Raw genomic sequence first — 23214 nt, forward strand, 5'->3', positions numbered from 1 at the left:
TGTCCTCCAAAACAGTGTCCAAACCACTCAGTCGTGCTAACAACTGGTTTGTTCAAAACAGTTTGAAGATAAATCCCCAGAAAAGTGATATCATCTTGGTGAGTTCAATTCGCAGAAGGCTCAGTACTGACTTCGATAGGCGTTATCACAAGTGTATTCGCGGCCATTGGGGCGACGTAAGAAAAGAAGAAAACAACTGGCCCCAAGAACTTTAAATTATCAGTTAGCTTGCACCTTTTCCTTGATGTGTAGAGAATTTACCATTAATTGTTAGAGAAAATTGCATTTAAGATCTTCCATTTATGCTTTTTTCATCGTTTGCACAATATGTTCTTTTACTAAGCTAGAAACACTAATTAGAAATAGTTCCCGCATCATCGTCAAGAACAATAGGGAAGGCTTGAAGTTAATACAATAATCTAAACGGTGTTGTAATCTATGTGAAGACACTTCTAAAATTGCCTGTAGAAATATTGAAGGCAAAAGTTCAACTTTTTCACAAGACTGATGTCTATAAACCTATTCAACGCGTGACAACTCAGCCAGTATTTCGTCGCCTACAGCCCAGCTTTCCCAAGTGACCGATAGAGGCGCTGCTATCGATGTCCGCCCGTACCGCCTAACGTTCAGATAAAATTTGATGGTGCCACACTTCGCCCGGCGCAGAAAATAAAAGTACTCGGAGTCGTGTTGGACAAAAATCTTACGTTCGAACATCACATATCTGTAGTTATTCGTCGCTGCTATGCAACCCTGGGTGGCCTGTCTAAAATGTCGCGTCGCCTTCCCGAAGAAGTGAAAAACTCCTCGTCCAAAGTCTGGTTTTCCCACATATTTTGTACTGTGCCACTGTTTGGGCCGGGTGTAATTTAACGCAACGTAAACGACTTCAAAAAGTAATCAACCATAGTGTCAGGATCGTGAAAAATTTGCGCCGCTCCGATCATATAACACCGCATCTGACCGACATGAACTGGCCCACAGTACACACACAGAAATATTGAGCGATGTCAAGTTCAATATACTCGTAAATAGTTCAATTAGCTTCAAAGTTCTGCTTCACTTAGTAAAATATCTTTAGGTTAAGTATTTTCGTGATAAATAAGCAAGGTATCCGTCGCACAACGCCATAAAAAGTAAAGGCATCAAGAATAAGTTTGTTTTTATACGAAGTTTATTGGTTAACTAACAAACATCGGCAGTTTTATTACACCACACAAGCATCTTTACGCAAAACAGGATAATGTAACAGCATAACAGATGTTCAAATACCTAACTGATATGTTTCCATGCAAAGCAAGTGTCTGTGTATCCATACGCGAATGAGTGTTGTGTCGCACTGGTAATTGCGGTACACATCCAGAGCACCGTTCGTTTACGTCAACCAGTGTAAATTTAGCGAAATTTTGAGCTATATGCTGACGGCGGCGGCGCCATTTTCGCAATCTGTCAGTTGTGCGCCGGGGACCGCGGGGGCCGGCGGGGGAGTGTTGTGGCTGCAGTGCGCAGAGTGGGTTTGCCCATTCTTGTGCGATCAGTGAGATAAAACAGTGCTGTGGTGTTTATCTAGTTCGATAATAAGCTGAGTAATGAGTGACTAAGTGAATAATAAGTGAAATACTGCATTGTGGTCATCGTCCGATAACTGCAATCAAGACCGAGTCTGAAATCTGAAGCGGAGCGACATTGGAGGAGCTGCTGGAAATTATCCAGCTTTGTCGGAGTGCTAAGGTGGGCTTGTAATTTTTCAACTGAGCTGCTGTCGTGTTATGAAAATAATGGATGCACTTTCATGCTTTTCTAGGGTTAATTAGGTATAGGTATGCTAATATTTTGCCAGATAGGCAACAGAGAGCCGATGGCTAATTAAATGAACGATAATTTTGGCACAGTGAAGTAGTGCGTACAGATGATATATTTTTTATTTATTACGGGCAGTTGACGGGAGACGGGCGGTGGCTGCGACCTGTAGCGGCGCCCATGCGTTGTGAAATATCAGCTTATATACATGATAAGGTATATACGCTAATCTAACTTTTATTTCCGTCAGATGTGATGTCCATTCTTAACAATAAACGACAAACAAACAAACGTGTTTGCAGCATGGGGTAGGCATTGAGCATCACAATGTTTCGTTGCATTTAGCTAGGCTCGCGGCTGGCGACAACGTCCCGCCGCGTGTTGCTTGCGTTACAAATTTTGCGGGCCCAACATAAGCTTTACCAGAAAAAAATCGTTATAATAACCGTCATATTTGTGTAAATTTACCGTCATGACTTTGTGTACGATTACCACGCGAGTGTTCCTTTTGGTACTTTTTACCAAAAACACATATTTGTGCGTAAATGTAACGCGAGATCCGCGGTAAAGTTACACTGAAAGCGGTTCTCCTACACAATAGTGAAGCACTCCGAAGCTAGCAAAACACACATATAAGTGTTCTTTTACCCAGAAAACAGAGTAATTTTACAGCAAAAAATGTTCCTTTTGGTACTTTCAATTACACCGTTTTTCCGCTCAATATTTATGTGTGTGTAGAGCAGCTCATCACGGAGAGAGACGTCGCCATGTTGTACCGTACTCTGTCCAGCTCCCATGCACCCGACTCACTCCGCGATCAGATCGCATACAGAGCAGTGATCTCCGAAAGAGAAACTCGCGCGTCGCTAGCTGGCGCTCTTCAGCTGCCTCGTGTACATACGGAGCTTGCTAGGCGGTCTTTCCCATATAGAGCTGTTTCAACATGGAACAAGGTGCATGCTGTGGACAGGGAGGCCAGGACATAATTTTATCGGTAGGCGCTAATGGCGTTTTCGCGTCAGGACAATGTCGTACAACTTCAATTTTATTCACTTTATCATATCTCTACAGATCTTTTAAGTGTAACTGCTGTGTGTTTTTATGTTCTTACTGTAACTTGACACTTGACCCGAAAAGCCGTGGACATGCGGAGGTCATACGAAATAAATGATGATGATGATGTCCGCTGCATCTCCCCATGGAATTCTCTACCGGACCAAGTAGCGGCTGAAACAGATCTATCCAGGTTTAAAGGGAGATAATGACCTTTTTCCACAAAATCTGAGTTAGGACCATTTTCTGACAAAACACAACAAGTTATAATGTAAATTAAAACCATTTTGCTCAATTCGGTACCTTGCCGCAAATATCTCAACTTGAAGTCACGTTAGCGGGGAGCGCTGAAAATGACCGTTGAATAAGTACTTACATCACTTTTTGGTACTTGCATGTAATTTTGTAAAATGAGCGTATTCCTTACATTTGATCTTCATCACATCTAGTTAGTTAATGGTCGTCTATAGTGCCTTCAAAAGATATTCATGATTTGGGGGTGGTTTATGTCTAAATTTACGCAACTATTTTTCCTGTTCATCATCTGACGCCATATGCTGCTATTTTAGTAGCAACGACTCAATTTTGAATCGGTCCCGCCGACTGCACAATAAAAGTTAGTATATGACTGAAGATCGTTTTTCCATTGGAGCACGTGTTGAGGATGAAAGCGTTTCTAACAGTTTTGTTAGTGCACGGAGTGCACTAACAAAACTGTTAGTGAACGGGTCAATGACCCATCCAAAACAGACAGGTCAATGTCCTATGACCTACAGTCAACGCCGTGCAATTTCATTTTTCATCTATTTTATTGTCTATTGGCTATTCTTGCCTATTCTATGGCTTGTTTATTTATGTATGTATATTCAAATGTGTTTTTCTCTCTATCTCTGGTGTTCGGACAAAATCAATATCAGTTTCAGAGCCACCCAATTAAATACCAGCAGTGAACAATCAACATGTATTGCAGACTTAGCAATGACACAAAATGACAAAACAGTCATCAATACATGTACATATTACATATTCGGCAGTATTGTCTGCCGTGCGTCCATCACAATGACGTGTGCATGCCCTCCAGGGTAGCTCATACGCTCTCCTTGCTCGTCATGTTGAAGTGTATGTTGAATGTACAGCTGTGGAACTCTGCATGCCGACCACAGCACCACGACTGATGCTCGCGAGATCCGCCGTGCTTGTGACCGTGAATGACGCACCGCTCTGTACGTCGCTGCTGACCCGGCTACACTGGCTTTGTGATCTTGACGATGCTTATCAAGTTGGAGAAGTCTGCATTTTCAGTTACGGTCCTTGCCATCTTCCGTTGGACGGTGTCGCATGCCTCAGAGTAGCTAGTGAGACTGTTTACTGACTTATGCCCTGTGAGCTGAGTCACATAGCTTTCAGGACACCCACCATCAAGGAGCCGTTTGATCGCAGTCTTCCAGGCGCTGTGGTTTACGATTTTTTTGTCTGTTATCTCAGCTATTTTTGCTGCAGAGCTGAGTAAGCCCCCAAGAGAGTTGGCTCCAAGCGGAGCGTTTTTGAACCAGTTGCCAGTCTTTTCAAATGTGTAGTTCACTGCCAGGTAGAATTTTGAGCACGAATCGGAGCTTGCTGGTCTTTTCGACGAATACAACTTGAATGCTTCCACTGGACATTTCGTTTTATCCTCCAGCGAGAAAATTTTCGGCTTGAAAGCCCTGCCAGAGTCGCATCCGCGGCGAGTCTTTGTAAGTCTCTCCGAGTACTCGAGGTACTCACCATCAGCTCCGCATTTCAGATCGACATCTCCCCATAACATCTGGTGGTGCTCGTTGCGCCCTCGTAGTCCAAACAGCATCGTGAAATACCAAAAAAGGACTAAGGAGCGCCATAGGATGGTGAAAGCCGAAGGCCTTTGACTCCCAGAATTTCCTCTCGTCTTCTTCGGATACTGGCATGGCTCTATTTGGCCCGTTGCCCTTGCCGGACGACTTTGACACCGCCATCTTTGCTTTGAGGACATCTTGGGCAAGAGAAAATGACGATGTCGATATCTTAAAGTCAGGGTAGCTCTGCTCTTTTAGGTGCCTTTCGATTGAGTATATGATCCCCTTCAGAGTCTGTGGTTCATATTCCTCGCCATCGCTTCTCTTCAGTTGTTGGATAGGTATACCTACATAGGTAGGCACTTAACAACGGCGCATCCAGCTCATGTGGATCCTTGCTCTGTCCTTCATGCAGAAGAAAGTGTTTAAATTTACGTACGTCTTGTTCAGTGATTTCCTTTGTCCTGGATGACTTGGTGCTAGCAATGAACTTAATGGCTTCCTCTCTCGCTGTTTCTATCGTAGTTTCATTTTTATCTTCATCATCATCAAGTAAATTGCCAATTAAATCAAAACACGGTCTATCACTCATTACTGTTAATTCGAATAACGTGTAACTGCCAAGGCCTAAATTTGCTGACAATGCAAACCGAAATTGTTTCCAGAGGCCTGTTTCACTATAAACTTGCGATTACAAGTGTTTGAACTTTACAATTCATAAGTATTTTTGCAAACTATGTAAAATCGGATTTCACTAAACTTCATCACCAGCGGCACCTCCGATAAAAAGAGTTTGCAAAAAAACTTGTAAACAGTAAAAATGTTTTTAATCAAGAACTACAACATGTTACAGATATTGCTTCTTTTTATCAAATTATGTCTAGTATTCATGTCAAAAAATGCATGAAAAAATTATAAATAATGATGCTGTTTCTAAATGGTATAAATGATAGTTCACAATATTTTATTATTGAAAGAAAATAGCACGCAAAACATTTGACAGCAGAAGACTGTTGAATGCAATTATGGCGCGCGAATGACAAAACATGACGATATTTATTTATTGCTCGTAGCTGGTTCGTAGGGATTGTGCTAAGTAAAAAAGAGCATATAATGACTCAGCATATCATATTTGTTTTAAATAATTGATTGCTTTGCATCATTGCACAAAAAGTAATAAAATTCCGAACGTAAGAGCCACTGGAATTTCGAGTTTGTAAGTACAACGTTTTCTTTCAAGTTTTTGGTCTTCGTGAAACAGAAAGTTTGCGATTTCGATGTTTCTTACAAACTTTTTTCTTGTAAAAAAGTTGGTAAATTTTAAACTCAAAATTCATGCTCGGAGGTTTCGTGAAATCCAAATTTCAAATGTTGGTAAATATTTCTTTTAAACTCAAGTTTTTTCTTTGTAATTACACACTTTATTTGTTAGTGAAACAGGCCTCAGACTTGATTTTTCGCTTTAATTTTGAATTCGCGTGGCGCAGTCATATACTAAATCGCTTAGTACACTCGCGTTTCTAAATTTTCATTTTGTGACCTCGACTACGTCTCGGTCACAAAATGAAAATTTAGAAACGCTCGTGTACTAAGCTATAAAGATAGATACAACACTTTTGCGGCATCACTGAAAAACTTATGCAGTACTGTTATCAAAATTCTCATAACACCGTTCGACAAACCTGAAGTCTTTTTGAAATAAATATGCTTGTATTTTTCGCTTCAGGCTCTGACGCCAAAATAATGAATTTCGTAGTCGCAATCGCAAGATTTGGCTGCGTTTCTGGCGCATGCCGTTCATTTGTGGCGCAAAATAATACTTGGAAACAAAGAAGAGTAGGCACTATGTACCCCCGAATTAGAATATAATTAATTCTAAACCGAATTAACTCTAATTCAAATTAGAATCCTTACAACCAAGCAACGACAAGGCGATAACATAAACAAAAACCCAAGCGTCGCTGTTTGAAACAAAAGCGCCATATACTGCGACTTTTTTATAGAGAAGGACAACGCATTTCGGTGGGTGTTATAAGTACTGCAAGTACTGCTTCTTTTTTTGCAAAAATAAAAACCTTTTTCACATACGAAAATGTGCTAGGAAATTTTTCATATTTTATAGAAACTACAGTAGAAGTAGTATAGATGTCGAGTAATTTTTATTTAAGAAAAAAGAAAGCTCATTATCTCTCTTTAAATCATTGTCGTCTACAACACTGGGCGATGCTCTGTTTTCATTCTAGTTTTGAGTGGATATCTTAACGAAGCCGTGTTCCATGACTGGATACTGTGTACTGATTCGACAATGTTGCTGTTAGTATCACTACACTCTTTGTGACTTATCCATTTGGCACTTGTGGGAGAGAGAGAGAGAGAGAGAGAGAGAGAGAGAGAGAGAGAGAGAGAGAGAGAGAGAGAGAGAGAGAGAGAGAGAGAGAGAGAGAGAAAGAGAGAAAGAGAGAGAGCATGTATTCACACTAGAACAACATGAAATTCATAAATAACATAAGCATTAACCCTCGCCGGACCTATTGGTTTTCTACATACGCGCCGGCCGAGGGGGGGGGGCGGGTACGACCCCCCCTCGCCGTTTCGCCCCTGGTCGAGCTAGCGCGTCGCGGAAAAAACGAGCGTGTGCGCCGTTACGAGACGCAGAGATTGGTACCCGATTTTAAAGTCCTAGGTCAACCGGTGACCTCTGAGGTCAGGTCAAGTGCCCCAAGGTACGGTTCAGTTTTTGGTGAATAACTTCGCAAAAAACGGCCGCAGAGCGCCGATTTTGGCAGCATCGTGTTCGTCTCGCTCAGGCGCGTCGAATGATATACTTTTTGTCCGGGTCAGGTCAACTTGGGGTGTTGACCTCAGGTCAAGGTCAGGTCAGCACCCCCAGGTCACGAAGTTGGTCGAAAGAGGTCATGTCGCATATCATTCGATTCGGCAGGTCTTCCTGAGTCCATTGGTGGCTTTCCCGACTCGCTAGCTCAATTTGATCAAGAGTTATTGACGAAAAACGAATATGACCTTGATGACGTCATAAATGACGTCACGCAAGGTCAACATTGCAAAAGTGACGCATCTAACCTTGCAAGGAGTGCATCAAATCACGATTCTGTGTGCTTGAGATAGTTGGAGATCGTTCCCGGCGCCAGAATAGCAGTTTTCATTTTTCCCCATTGACTTATAATGGTGAGGTCACGAAAATGACCTGACCTCATATGACCTTTAGGAAAAATCCGAGATATACAAGTTGTGGGACTCATAATGGATACTAGATCCTACAAGTTTCATTTCCCTGTGACATCTCCTCTGGCAGTGAGGGCGTTGCGAAGTTGCGACATCTGAAGACCGTGCAGAGGTTCACTTATGACGTCATAGGTCAGTGACCTGACCTGACCCAAAAATGCGGTTGGCGTCAAAAGATCCGGCTTGGATCAAAGGTCAGGTATGCCAAGTTTCAGCTCTCTATCGTCAGCGTGTTCGGAGCTATCGCGAAAAAAACCCTATGGGGGGGGGCGGCACCCGCCCCCCCCCCCCCTCGGCCGGCGAGGGTTAAGCAATGGGCTCACTTTCCCGATGGGATGTGTTCTCTCATCCACCGGGCGAGCTCTTTCTATGCGGGTTCCTTCCCGCTACTCTCTGTTCCTCTATCCATTTGGCTACTCTCAGACCAAGGGAACCCCAAACAGGTGAGTTAAACAGGTGGCTACGCCACTAGCTCCAGGGCGGCGGCTGCCTGCGGGTACGTGTGCTGGCTGTGCTGTGACCGTGTTCCTGTGCGCTCCAGGGCGGCGGCTGGCCTGCGGGTACGTGTGCTGGCTGTGCTGCGCGCTGCTGGTGGTGGCGCTGGCCGCCGGCGTCGGTGTCAGTGTACCGCTGGTGCTGCGACTCGAGCCGTCTGCCGGTCTGCAGCAGCGACTGCACACGGCCAAGCAGATCCTGAGCCAGGTGCCGCTCATTGACGGGTGAGTGACGGCTGCCAGCGCCGGCTGCCGCGCCGCTACTGAGCTCAGACGCTGAGCTGAGCGACTGCCACAGGGGCGGAGTGAGTGACGGCTGCCAGCGCCGGCTGCCGCGCCGCTACTGAGCTCAGACGCTGAGCTGAGCGACTGCCACAGGGGTGGAGTGAGTGACGGCTGCCAGCGCCGGCTGCCGCGCCGCTACTGAGCTCAGACGCTGAGCTGAGCGACTGCCACAGGGGCGCTGCTCTGGACGCCAGGAAATCCTCCCTCGGAAGCGCCAGCAAATCCTGGAGAAATGTTCGCAATGTAAACAAAATAGCCATCAACGAACTCAAAATGGATCTAAGGGCACAATTATGCTGCCATTTTTCCTCGATGAAATTAAGATCAATTGCCTATCACTTAACACAAGATAGGCGAGACAGAAATATCATTTTGAGGATTTGAATCACATGACAAAACCTAGTGGTTATTCTTTTCTTGACCGAATGTTCTTTTAAATGTTTTTTTTTTTTTTTTTGCCAGACTAGTTCAGGTCGAATTCGTTTGCTGCGCTAACAATAATCTCTCTCTCTCTCTCTCTCTCTCTCTCTCTCTCTCTCTCTCTCTCTCTCTCTCTCTCTCTCTCTCTCTCTCTCTCTCTCTCTCTCTCTCTCTCTCTCTCTCTCTCTCTCTCTCTCTCTCTCTCTCTCTCTCTCTCTCTCTCTCTCTCTCTCTATCTCTATCTCTCTCTCTCTCTCTCTCTCTCTCTCTCTCTCTCTCTCTCTCTCTATCTCTATCTCTATCTCTCTCTCTCTCTCTCTCTCTCTCTCTCTCTCTCTCTCTCTCTCTCTCTCTCTCTCTCTCTCTCTCTCTCCTTCTCTCTCCCTCCCTCCCTCTCTCTCCCTCTCTCTCCCTCCCTCTCTTTCTCTCCCTCTCTCTCCCTCCCTCTCTCTCTCTCTCTCTCTCTCTCTCTCTCTCTCTCTCTCTCTCTCTCTCTCTCTCTCTCTCTCTCTCTCAAAAGTCCGTCACCCATGAACAGATGACCAGGAGTGTCCCCACCGCAGTCCCAGCGACGCACAGAACCTGACCTAACACCAGACAAGACATACATAAGAGTATGTAATAGTCGCGGCACTCCCTGCTAGGAAGGTGAAATAAACAAAAGGGAAAATCACTGTCTAGCATGCAAAAGAGAGAAGCAGTCACGCTAAATCCAGCAAATGACTGACTGTCCGCTGTACCAATACTACCAGTATCTCATAGTATAATTGTAACGAACTGGTCTCAGGCTCTCCAAGCACACTGCCGGCCCGCGGCCCAAACCGGCCCGCGGCCCAAACCGGCCCGCGGCCGACCCCACAGCGCCCCAGGGCAGACGCGGCGGCAGTACGTTCACATACGCGCTGACGTCACGGACCAGCCGTGACCTCACCGATCCGTGACCTCAGCAAGGCAGAGCAATACACTACACTCCCCTTCCTTAACTAAGCACTTCCTCGTAGCACTAGTACAGGTAACAGGCCATCACATCCCACTCCCTGCCTGATATAGCTCAGGCGCTCTCCGCGTTCGAGTCGAGCGCCGCAATGTCCGCTCCACAGATGTCGCCACCTCTGGATGAGGCCCAGTCCCATCCGGTGAGCTCGGCGCCGGACACGTTCCCGGAGCGGACGACGGCCAAACGTCCGCCGACGGCCGCGGCGGCCCACCCGGCTCGAGTGACGACGGGGCGGAGACGGGCGACGGCCGATGTGACGATTGAGCCGGTACCCCCGGCTGCGTCGGCGACGACCGAACATTGGGCTGAGGCGGCTGCTGAGTGAGCGCCCCCGGCCGCGACTGCGACGGCCGCACGGCGGACGACAGCGGTGCCGGCGGCGTAGCCCCCTGAGACGCTCCACCTGGTCGCCCGGGCTGGACAGCAGCATCGGACGACGGCCGCCGGACCTCCCGTGACGCCGCCTCCGGCGGACCGATCGGCTCAGCTGACTGCCGCCTCCTCAGCTGGTCACCATGCCGTCTCCAAATCCTGCCATCAAACAAACGGGCCACGTAAGACACCGGGCCATCGGTGCCGACGATAACCCCAGGCAGCCACTGCAACCCAACAGCGTTATTTCTCGCGAACACCGCATCGCCAACCAGCATTTGCCGACACTGAGACGTTCGGTCAAAGTACGTACGTCCTCTGCCTGTTTTGCTGCTGTAGGACTGTCTTGCCTATATCTGGAAACAACAGATCTAGCCGTGTGCGAAGCCTGCGACCCATCATTAGTTCAGCGGGTGTCACCATGGTTGTTGAATGAGGTGTTGTGCGCTGTCTCATCAGCCATCTGGTGAGTCTCAGGTCCCACGGTCCGCCGCTATCAGACTCCCTTTGTAAGGCCAACTTTACCTCCTTGACGGGGGCATGCTCATTTTTCCAAAATGCCTTAGATTTTGCTTTCGTGTTCATAGGCGGTGGAACGGGGAGGGCACCTGGGCACCGTGCCCCCCTTTGATTTTGGCATTTTAACGTTATCCCTATGGGCGTTGCATGGAAAGGATGGGACCAAAAGTCGGCAGTGCCCCCCCCCCCCCTAATTGAAGGTGTTCCACCGCTACTGTTCGTGTTTGATGCTCTTTATTCTATAGCCAGCCCTTAGACAGAGGGGGGGGGGGGCACTAATGATCAGTGCCCTAACCCTCAAAAGTTTCCATCATTAATGTTTACTTTTTATAGTGAAAACTGAAATAAAGCGGATACTGAACTGTGAACATCCAGTTTTAACACTGGCCCCACACAAGCCTCCGAATGCCCAAAGCAGATCTCTGATGACTGGCCTTTGGGTGTCATACCATACCGTGCATTGGTCAATGTGGTCGATGTGTACGACCTCGGCGTTTACCATTTTATACGCTGGAAACTGTTGCGCTTGAAAAAAAAATCAGGGGAGTGGCTTATTATGAGCGCTCATCAGTCCTAACTACCCGCAAGCGAATGGCTAGCCCTTCCGTCTCCGCTCGCTTGCGATTTGGCATTTATGTAGGTACAAAATAGCGGCAAACGACCACTGAAGGTATGAGTTGCGTCTCTTGCACACTTAAAATATCTCTAAATCGAATCTAAAAAGACAAAAAAAAAATGATATAAAGCGGAAATGGTTAGCATTTACACATATTCAAAAGGCACCGTTGAACAAACTGTATGGAGCGGATAGCTGCAATATCAGGTTATGGAAATTTGCCTAATGTTTAGGGCACAAATTATAGAGGGGCAAGAATATACGTTTGTCCCTCCTCCAAAAGTTTCTTAGGGGACGGTGCCTCCTCTGCCACTCCGTATCTGTCGCCCCTGTAAGCGCCAAGCGGTCACTGAAGGCCTGGGCTGCCGCTGCGTCACGTTGACGCTTATAATGCCTCCAAAACTAGGTTGAAGAGAGGAAAACTTCAATTGAGCGCAAACGCTTGCCATTTAACCCGCGCCCGGCTGGGGGTCCTGGATTTCCACGCCCTGATGGGGGGGGGGGGTGTTTGAACACCCCCCCCCTTGTAACTCGGCTCCTGGGCCACCTAGCGATACGCGGAAGGCGGCGTTCGAAAGAGCGTAAAAAATAATGACGAAATCATTTCGGTCAATTTTTGGGTCAGGTCAAAGGTCAGGTCACTAGAGGTCATTGAAGGCAAAATTTCGCCGATTTCCAGGTCGAATGTCGAAAATTTCCAAGAAGCCAACGCATAACTCGGGAACCAATAGAGCTACAGCGCCGCGGAAAAGTGCATTCGATAGCCCTATTAACGCCCTTTCTGAGTATTTCTCTCAGATTTGACCTAACGTCAACGGTTTTGCCTGCAGGGGGCAAAAACTGCAAAAATAGCCCATTTTTTCGGAAACAGTTTTTCTGCAAAAACCTTTGACCCAGGCCTTGTAAGAGCTTACTTTCACCGGCATCGTGTTTCTCTCGTCAAGACGCATCGAATGAACTATAACTTGACCTTGAAAGGTCAACTTGAAAATTTGACCTCAGGTCAAGGTCATGACCTGACCGGAAAGGGTCATGTTGCATATCAGTCGATCCGTCTCGTCGAGCTGAACACATCTAAGGCGTTTTCATCGCTCTAGCATGCCTCTATCAAAAGTTATTTGCGAAAAACTGTTAGATACCATTCGTGACTTAAGATGACCTCAGGGCACAAACAAGGGTCACGGACACCATTTTCATGTTCAGTGTGTCTAAACCACTTGTAATTCGGTGTTTGGGAGTGTTTATGATGTCCTTCGTCCAAAAGAGGTGCATTTCAATTTTCTCCCATTGACTTATAATGGGGAGGTCGCAAAATTGACCTGACCTTAGGTCATCGATATCAAAATTCTGAGATATATGTTTTGTACATGCTATTGCTCTTAGCAATCGCTGAAAGTTTCAAAGCGATCGGTCACTCGGTGTAGCTATGACAGACATTGAAACTTTTTATGAGGTGAGGTCACTTCAAGTGACCTTGCGACCTGTCCTTGAATGACCTTTGTCTGAAATTTTCACAACATGTGTAGAATTGATGTATGATAAGGTGTACCAAAAACGGCGGCGCTCTGCGCCGCCGTTTTTGAGACATTCGCGAAAAACCACAAGGGGGGTGTTCAAACACCCCCCCCCCCAGCAGGGCGCGGGTTAAGAAAGGCAACGTATGAAAGTATATGGGCATCTGGTTACATCTTCAGATGATCGAACATAATAATCAGGTATAACCGAAGGTTTGTTGTCAATAGTTAAAACACTATTCTTTAGAATTGTGTTTTTCTATTGAAAAACAAATCTGAGTTCCCTGACAATTTGGCAAAAGCTGCCTGAGATCAGTACAATTTGATGCTCTAGAAAATGGCTGTTCCAAAAATTCTGATTTTTTCAGGATTTCTAGTGGGCCAGGTGATCTACGTTCTGGTATGGGTCTCCCCTCCGCGGACAATCTGTTGCACGTGCCACGTGACTTTGAAAATTCCCGTGTTAAGCCAATGGGCAAAATGAAAAAAATGCGTTCCACGGCAGATTGCTCGAAAACGATCCGAACGACCCCTCATTTTCTTCCATGCGGATCAACCACCATTCGGTGCACTACCCATGGGTATGTCGCAAAATAGCCGGAAAAGTCCAGAATCACGTGCCACGTGCCGTTGAAAATGACCCTGCACACCGGAAATTTGGACTTTTGGTCATTTCGGCGCACCCATGATGCATACTATGGCGTGGGTGACCAAACAATGGGTGTCATCCGGTCGGCAACTGTTTAACCCGCGCCCTGCTGGGGGGGGGGGGTGTTTGAACACCCCCCTTGTGGTTTTTCGCGAATATCTCAAAAACGGCGGCGCTCCCGCCGCCGTTTTTGGTACACCTTATCATACATCAATTCTACACATGCTGTGAAAATTTCAGACCAAGGTCATTCAAGGTCAGGTCACCAGGTCACTTGAAGTGACCTCACCTCATAAAAAGTTTCAATGTCTGTCATAGCTACACCGAGTGACCGATCGTTTTGAAACTTTCAGCGATTGCTAAGAGCAATAGCATGTACAAAATGTCTGTCTCAGAATTTTGATATCGATGACCTAAGGTCAGGTCAATTTTGCGACCTCCCCATTATAAGTCAATGGGAGAAAATTGAAATGCGCCTCTTTTGGACGAAAGACATTATAAACACTCCCAAACACTGAATTACAAGTGGTTTAGACACACTGAACATGAAAATGGTGTCCGTGACCCCTGTTTATGCCCTGAGGTCATCTTAGGTCACGAATGATATCTAACAGTTTTTCGCAAATAACTTTTGATAGAGGCATGCCAGAGCGATGAAAACGCCTTAGATGTGTTCAGCTCGACGATACGGATCGACTGATATGCAACATGACCCTTTCGGTCAGGTCATGACCTTGACCTGAGGTCAAATTTTCAAGTTGAACTTTCAAGGTCAAGTTATAGTTCATTCGATGCGTCTTGACGAGAGGAACACGATGCCGGTAAAAGTAAGCTCGTACAAGGCTTGGGTCAAAAGTTATTGCAGAAAAACTGTTCCCGAAAAAATCGGCTATTTTTGCCGTTTTCGCCCCCTGCAGGCAAAACCGTTGACGTTAGGTCAAATCTGAGAAAATTACTCAGAAAGGGCGTTAATAGGGCTATCGAATGCGCTTTTCCGCGGCGCTGTAGCCCTTTTGGTTCCCGAGTTATGCGTTGGCTTCTTGGAAATTGTCGACATTCGACCTGGAAATCGGCGAAATTTTGCCTTCAATGACCTCTGGTGACCTGACCTTTGACCTGACCAAAAAATTGACCAAGTGATTTCCTCATTATTTTTGACGCTCTTTCGAACGCCGCCTTCCGCGTATCGCTACGTGGCCCAGGAGCCTAGTTAGAAGGGGGGGTGTTCAAACACCCCCCCCCCAGCAGGGCGTGGAAATCCAGGATCCCCAGCCGGGCGCGGGTTAAACCGCGCCGTACTGGTGGCCTGTGTTTTCCGTGTCATGCTGGGGGGGGGGGGGCGTTTTCACGCGACCCACTCTCATTTGGCTCCTGGGCCACGTAGCGACACGCGGTAAGCGACAATCGAAAGAGCATCAAAATAATGGCGGAAACACTTTGTTTAGTTTTCAGGTCAGGTCAAAGGTCAGGTCGCCAGAGATCATCAAAGGTCAAATTTAGTCCATTTAAACAATTTTGGAAACTGCCAACGGATAAATCGGGAACCAATAGCGCTACAGCGCTGCAGAAAAGCACATTCGATAGCCATTTTACAGACCTTTCTGATTATTGCCCTCAGAATTGACCTCGGGTCCACGGTTTAGCCTCCAGATGGCAAAACTCCAAAAATATCTGTTTTTAAGAAAAACGTTTCTGCAAACAGTGACGAGATTTATTTTGCCAGCATCCTGTTCCTCCCGTCGAGACGCGTCGAAGAACTACACGTTGACATTGAAATGTCATTTTAAAAAATTTGACCTCAGGTCAAGGTCATGACCTGACCGGAAAGGGTCATGCTACATATCAGTCGATCCATATCGTGGAGCTGAACACATCTGACGTAGTTTCACCGCTCTAGCATATTTTTATCAAAAGTTATAGCCAAAAAACTGTTGGTGACCGATCATGGCCTGAAATGACCTCAGGAGCATACAGAAGTCGCAATTCACATGTGCATTTTTCCTATTCAGTGTGTTTTGTTTACCTATGAACCGATGTTTGAGAGGGCATTGAACAACATTCGTCCAAAAGAGGCGCATTTCATAGTTTCTCCCATTGACTTGTAATGGAGAGGTCGCAAAATTGACCTGACCTTAGGTCACAGATATCAAAAGGCCGAGATAAACATGTTATACATATTTTTAGTCTCATCAATCTCTGAAAGTTTCAAAAGTAATCGTTCAGTCGGTGTAGCTATCGCGAGTCTTTTAACTTTTTCTGAGGTAAGGTCACTTGACTTGACCTGGTGACCTGACCTTGAACGACCCGGGTCTGAAATTTTCCAAATTGTGTGGAAAAGATGTATAAACATGTGTACCAAAAATGATGGCGCTTGGCGACGCCGTTTTTGACATAGTCGCGAAAAACCTAAGGGGAAGGGCGTAAAAACGCAATCCCCCCCCCCCCCCAGCACGGCGCAGTTTGATGGGAGAAAATTTAAATGCTCTCCTTCTGAACGAAAACACCCTCAGACATCGGGATACAGGTATATATGACACATTTCATCGGAAAATTTCACTCGTGATGTGACCACTTTTGTGTTACTGAGGGGGCATTCCACGTCAAATCAAACACCGAAATCCGTCATCCCCTTCGATTTTTCTGAAAATTTGTAGGCAGACTGGGCATGGTTCAAAACTGAGTTACGTATAATATTTTCAAAATTTGATAACGTATCGCTGAGATATAGGTCATCGAATATAGCGAAAAATGCCACACATCAATTTTTTAAATGGCTATAACTCTGGTTCCTTTTCTGGTATCAAAATGATGTTAACAGGGTCTTATAGGCAATTGATAAGGCTTTGATTTTTAATTATAAAATTAAATTGAAGTGACCTTGAAATGCATTTGACCTTGAATTAAAACAGAAAAATTTAAATAGCAAAAAACACGTCACCTTCGATTTGGGTAATTTTTACATATTATGTCCGTCACAATGTTCCTAACCATCTGTGAAAAAATTGGAGTGGGCCATTCATAACTTTCGCGGCAAACGCCGTTTTCATGCATCAACATCACGCAACCGCGCGTGACCTTGAAAGACAGAGTCAAGACATGCTTGCTTGTGTACACTTTCTGAAATGAATGATTGCTGATTAGTGATATCCCAAACTCTGCGAGAATGGAAATGCATAGTCATCGTAGTCAAGCATTCACGTTCCATAGTAAAAGTGTCTCAGGCAAACGGTATTTTGCGGTGAATTTTGAGCCGTGTGGAAATGCATCATGAAGTAAATTCAACGAAAACATTATCACGCTACGATATTTTCACGTCTTTTGATCTCCACTATACGAAAGAACATACATTTTTTAGTATGTATGGGGAATTTCTAGTTAATCCAATAATAAATATGGCAGTTAGAGGCCTGCTAAGAGTAACCTTGTCGCCGGCTGAGGCGGGCTCGGCCGATGCGGGAAACGCAGCAATCACAATTTTGTGTTTACACGTTCATATTTCAATTGTTTACCAACCGATTTTCAAAATTCTTTCACCATAAGATTGCCTGTACATTTCTTAGTCTTCTCACAAAATTTGACGCGAATCGAAGGTAATCAGCGGTAGGGAGCGCGATGTAAAGACGGAACCGTTCCGTTCCGTCCCGGCACAGTCTACAATTCAGGCGGCGCGTAGCGGTCGGCGCCGGCTGCCGAGCCGCCGCGTTGCTGCGGCGACAGGATGTTCACTTTACACCGCTATTACTAGAACAGTTGTGAACCGATTTTCTTATTGCTTGCACGATGAGATGCCCAATTCAATTCTTGACAGGTAGCCATAATTAATTTCGCATTAATCTTATGAGATATTGGCGAAAAACAGGAGGGGTGGGCGAAATTTGTTCTTCCCCCTCCACTGCGCGTGCTAACATACGTTTGCATATGTGCAATTTTCTTCAAAACTTATGAATGGCCCACTCTAATTTTTTCACAGGTTGTTAAGAATATAGTAGGCAATAAAATATATGAAAATGAGCCAAATCGAAGGTGACGTGTTTTTTTGCTATTTCAATATTTGTGCTTAAGAACAGAGTTAAGCAAATTTCAAGGTCATATATTTAAATTAGTGCAGTTCTAAACAAATGCTTAAGAAATTACCTAAACAGTAAGGTTTATTTCATTCAAATCAAACAAGTACAACCAAAGTTATGGTCGTTCAAAAATATAAAGATGCAACATTTTGTAAAAATTTGATGCCCTATATTTAGAAGACCTGTGGTCAGAATGTGCAAAAAACATCAATGTAATGTCCGGAGCCACACAGGAACTCGCTCACAAATTTATAATGAAATCGCTGATGGTAAGGTGCAAAACAGCCGATTTTTGTTCGATTTGACGTGGAATGCCCCTGAGGTCATCTCAGGTCATGAAAGGTCTCCAGTAGGTTTTGGACAATAACTTTTGATAGAGATATGGTAGAGCAATGAAACGCCTTATATGATTATTTTCCTTCTCGACAATACGGATCGACTTACCGAAGAGATGCTTACCGAAGAGATAGGAGTAGGAGGCATGGGAGCGGATGGCTCATGAGGGTTGCCTCCTCTCATTGTTAGTTAGCATGTACTTGTCGAATCTTCTCTTGAATTGATTGACATTCTCACTTTGTATGACGGTTTCAGGCAGGCAGTTCCACTTGTCGACAACTCTAGATGTGAAGAACTCGTTACGTTTTTGTGTTCTGTGTCTTGGCTTAATTAGCTTCATACTGTGTCCCCTTGTTCCTTGTTGTCCATGATCCAGGACCAGAAATGCACAGTCTGTTTTGATTCGGTCAAAGCCTTTGAGTATTTTGAATGTTTGAATCATGTCGCCTCTACAAAGAAAAGAAAGTTCTTCTTTTTTCCAGTGTGGTTAAGCCAAGTCTTTGGAGCCGCTCTTCGTATGGCAGATGAGACAGTGATGAGACAAGTTTTGTGGCCCTCCTTTGCACCTTCTCCAGCTTCATGATATCTTTCTTGAGGTAGGGGGACCATGCTTGAATTGCAAATTCCATCCGTGGTCTTACAAGTGCCTTGTATAGCGGCAGGAGGGTTTCTTCACTGAGACATGTTAGGGTGTTCTTGATACGGCCTAGCATAGAGTTTGCTGCTGCTGCTGCTCTGGCGACTTGCATGGCAGGTTTCAGGTCAGTGGTTATTAGTACCCCAAGGTCTTTTTCTTGCTCCGAGTGTGCCAGTTGGGCTCCTCCCATTCTGTATGAGTATTTGGGATTCCTTTTGCCTATGTTCAGTACAGTACATTTCTTCTCATTAAATTTAAGAAGCCACCTGTTGCTCCACTCCTGTAGCTTGTCGAGATCTGCTTGCAGTCGCTGCCTGTCTTCTGGACACTTGATGCGTCGAAAGATCTTTGCATCGTCTGCAAAGAGCTTCCCTCCTGACTGGAGTCCATCCAGCAGATCATTTATATAGATGAGGAACAAAGTCGGTCCCAAAACACTGCCTTGGGGCACGCCACTCCTGACCTTCCTCCAGCTAGATCGTGTTCCTTTAATGCATACCCGTTGCTCACGGTTTGTTAGAAAAGATCGGATCCAGTGTGCTAGTGGGCCCTCAATGCCAGCTGCCCAGAGCTTCGCAAGAAGATGGTCGTGCGGCACTGAGTCAAATGCTTTGGCACAGTCTAAGTACACGGAGTCAACGCTGTCTCCATCATCCATCGCATTCTCTAGCTCACACAGATACTCCAAGAGCTGTGTTAAACACGACATCCCAGATCGGAAGCCATGCTGATGGATGCTGAGGAGACCAGACTCTTCAAGATGGCTGATTAGGCGGGTCCTGATTAGTCGTTCTAGTGTTTTACAAGCAACAGATGTCAGGCTTATAGGTCTGTAATTGAGTGGGTCGCTCCGACTGCCCTTCTTATAAATTGGTGTCACGTTTGCCCTTGTCCAGTCCCTCGGTACGCGTCCTTGTTGCAGTGATGTTTGAAAAACAGTTGTCAAAGGTGTACTCAGACTGGTCGCACAGTGCATTAGCACAACCGGGTGCACTCCGTCAGGACCTGGAGCTGACGGCTTCAGACTACGCAGTGTCTTCTCCACTTCATCCCTGGTTATTTCCACCTGTGTCAGTTTTTCACCCTGGAAACCTGTTAGAACTGACCAGGGGGGAGAGACAGCGGTTCTTGTAAATACCTTCTCAAACTCTTCATTTATCACTTCACATGCCTCTTCTAACGTCTTTGTGTCGGCCCCATTCTTGTTTTTAACAGACAAAACTTGTTCTTTAATTGAGGTTTTACTTCTAGCATAAGCATAAAATGCCTTGGGGTTCGTCTTGGCTTCCTTGGCAAGCTTGGTTTCAAACAGGTACTTTGCCTCCCTCACACTCTTTGTTGCCTTGTTCCTTATCTTCTTGTACTGGTTCAGGTGGGTCTTGCTTTTTGATTTTCTGTATCTGTCCCAAGCATGCTCCTTCCTCTGTATGTCCTCCATTACCTTCCGAGTCGTCCATTTCTTCTTCCTGTGCTTTCTGTTTGGGCTATTCGTGTAGGTTGGAACACAGTGATCAACAACAGCGTTATAGTGCATCATAAATATGTCCCATGCAGCTTGCACATCTTTCCCTCCAAGTTCCTGTATCCAGTTAATATCAGCAAACATGTTGTTTGCTTCTTCATAATTGCCCTTAAAGAAATTCTTTCTAGTATCAGCTTGCAACTGTGGTTCATTGCCTTCTATAAGCAGGTCGATGACCAACAGACAGTGGTCACTGGCCCCTATGGGTGATTTATACTTTAAATTGTCAACTTCCAGTGAGTTCCGAGTAAGTATGAGGTCCAAGAGTGAGGGCTCATTACTTCCTCGGACTCGAGTGCATAAATTGACATGCTGCTGTAGAAAGGCATCTTGGGTAGCTTCATAGAACTGGCTCTGCTCTGTTAGCATGCCACCCTGTACAGTATTATGCATCCAATTAATCTGGGGAAAATTAAAGTCACCACAGATGACTACTTGGCCATGCTTGTTACTGAGTTTTTCAATGCTTCTCTAGTAGCTTCATTGTAGTTAGCATCTGCATTTGGGGGTCGATACATGCACGCAAGATTCACAGTATGTTGTCCAAATGTCAGCTGGCAAGATACACACTCAACATTGTACTGATCGGTAGAGTCTCGGGCAGTGATATAATCTTTGACCAATATTAAAACACCACCTCCTCTACCATATCCCCTGTCCCTTCTAAAAACAGTATAGCCAGAACATTCAATGAAATGAGAGACAACTTGGGTTTCGTCCATTTTTGTTTCAGTTATAAACACAATATGTGGCTTGAAATGGTTGATTGCAATATTAAGTTCATCTCCCTTTGTCTTGCTTAATCCATCAATATTTGTATACAGACAGCTTAACTTGCATTGCATTTCACTCCTATTATTGGATACTGGTTGCGCTTTACTGTTCGTTCCTGGGAACGACCCTGCCTCGAAAAATCATATGAGTTTCTCTTCCTTTCTTCTTGAGTTCCTGCCTCAGTATCCACTCCTTCTCCCGTTCTTCTTTGGAGAGTTCTCTGTTGATGTATGTGTTTGGATATCCTGCATGACGCAGTCCAAACCTGTTCTTCATGACCAGATCTGCATCTTCTTTTTTTCTCAAAGCGGACGAGCAGCAGTCTGGGTCGGGGTTCAGGGTTGGGATTAGCATCCCTCCTCTGCAGTCGGAAGACCCTTTCAACCTTGATCTCCCTGTCATTTTCACATATAGAATTGATGATTTTCTTGACTTGCTCCTGGTCATGCTCCATCTTCTCTGCCACTGTGCCTCCTTCACACTCTGGTATGTTGTGCATTATCACATTATGGGAACGGTCTACTCTCCTCTCATGTTCTACTACAGCTTTCTTCACTTCATCGGAGCTCTTGCCGATTTCTTTTGTGACATTTGACTCCACATTTTTCAGTCCCACTTCAAGTTTTTGGTCGAGCTCCTTCGTAGACTGTAGCCCTAGTTCCGAGAGTTTTCTTGTTAGCCGTTGCTCTGTCTCGTTTATCTGACTTGTGATCTCCTTCTCCATCCCCTTCATCCGAAATTCAACTTGCCTGTCAATCCTCCTAACCAGCCTGCGTTTCTGCTTCAACTCTGCTCTACAGGATATGCAAATCCATGGCAGTTCATACGTCTCCAGTGCGTATACTGCACTGGCACTGAGATCCTCACAGTCTGTGTGGAACCACCCAGCACAACATTCGCACATGATGCATTTGTCCTTCCCTTCAATGACCTTACCACATGGCTTTTTGCCTCCCGTACATACATACACTACCTTATCTCCCTTCTTGCCCTTTTTAGTAGCATATCTCCAGAGTCCAACAGGTCCAATAATCTCTTCCCCATCACTACTTACGTCAGAATCTGTGATATCCTCACTCTCACTTCCACTGCTTTCCTCAATTTCAGCCTCTTTTACTACCTTAGCTTGTTTCTGTTTTGCTTTCTTAGCCTTTGAAGACGAACCCTGCGCATCATTCGCCTCTTTGTTGTTCTTCTTCCTTCCCGCCATTTTCAACACGTCGCCAGCCGTCCAGTATTTTTACCAAATGGATATCAATGTTATATATCTTCTACCAAACTAATCACAAGAGGTGGCAACCAATATTGTTGGATCAGTAACGGATAGCAAAGGTTACTTTCGGCTATTTAGGTCCTGGGTCCGGGGAGCACGCTGGACACGTCCGGTCGGGAGGGCTTCCAAGGCCAAACTCCCGGTCGGGAGGGCTTCCAAGGCCAAACTGTCTAATGTGTAAACTGACTAACATGTAACATGTGTGTAAACTGACTAATATGTAATATGACCTTTCCCGGCTAGGTGACCTTCACCTTAGGTCAAATTCTCAAAATGCCCTTTAATGTCAAATTCTACTTCATTTGACTAGTCTCGAAAAATGGAACACGATGCCGGTTAAACTAATCTCGTGCAGGTCTGAACCAAAAGGTATTACAGGTACATAAACGTCCACCGCGAATACGTATATTTTACGGCTAAAACGTTTACCTACCTTAGGTCAAATCTGAGATAATTAATAAGAAAGAGCATAAAAAGAGGTAGGGTGAAGTCGTATAAGAGTACGCACTTAGTGGATTTCTTGCTCTCATTTGTTTAATATTTGAAAGAAAGAAATCGCAAAAAGGGAATATTTAAGTTCATTGAATTAGCCATCAACCCATGGGGCAACGATCCTTCAGCGTAAATGGAAGTGGTCTAAAACTGACATTTTCTGAACCGCTGCAGTTGCGTACTCTTACCATATGGGGTGTGCAAGAGTACGCACGCCAGGCGGGTGGAGTACGCAAGCATATAAACACACACATATGCAGCTTGTACTGTCCAAATGCTTAACTTCAAACTCAGAAGGCATTTAAGTTAATTCTAGTATCCAAAAAGAAAAAACATAAAA

General features: G+C 45.3%; 2 protein-coding genes across 2 annotated transcripts in view; one reads left to right on the forward strand and one right to left on the reverse strand.

Annotated features, from left to right (window-relative positions):
- The window catches only part of LOC122374836, a 97591-nt gene that overhangs the window by 40610 nt on the left and 33767 nt on the right, over positions 1-23214 (forward strand). The window contains exon 3 of the mRNA XM_043353843.1: positions 8449-8626. Within this exon, the coding sequence (XP_043209778.1) occupies positions 8449-8626 (178 nt within the window). The remainder of the gene's footprint in view (positions 1-8448; positions 8627-23214) is intronic.
- Positions 9656-18508, reverse strand: LOC122374837 (vegetative cell wall protein gp1-like). Its single transcript, XM_043353844.1, has 2 exons — positions 18300-18508; positions 9656-10634 (listed from the first exon to the last, which is right to left on the reverse strand). Exons 1-2 carry the CDS (start codon positions 18338-18340, stop codon positions 10130-10132), a joined length of 546 nt encoding a protein of 181 aa, XP_043209779.1. The 5' UTR covers positions 18341-18508; the 3' UTR covers positions 9656-10129.

The sequence above is a fragment of the Amphibalanus amphitrite genome, unplaced genomic scaffold (assembly GCF_019059575.1).
Source record: "Amphibalanus amphitrite isolate SeventyFive unplaced genomic scaffold, NRLGWU_Aamphi_draft 001723F_arrow, whole genome shotgun sequence".
NCBI lineage: Eukaryota > Metazoa > Arthropoda > Thecostraca > Balanomorpha > Balanidae > Amphibalanus > Amphibalanus amphitrite.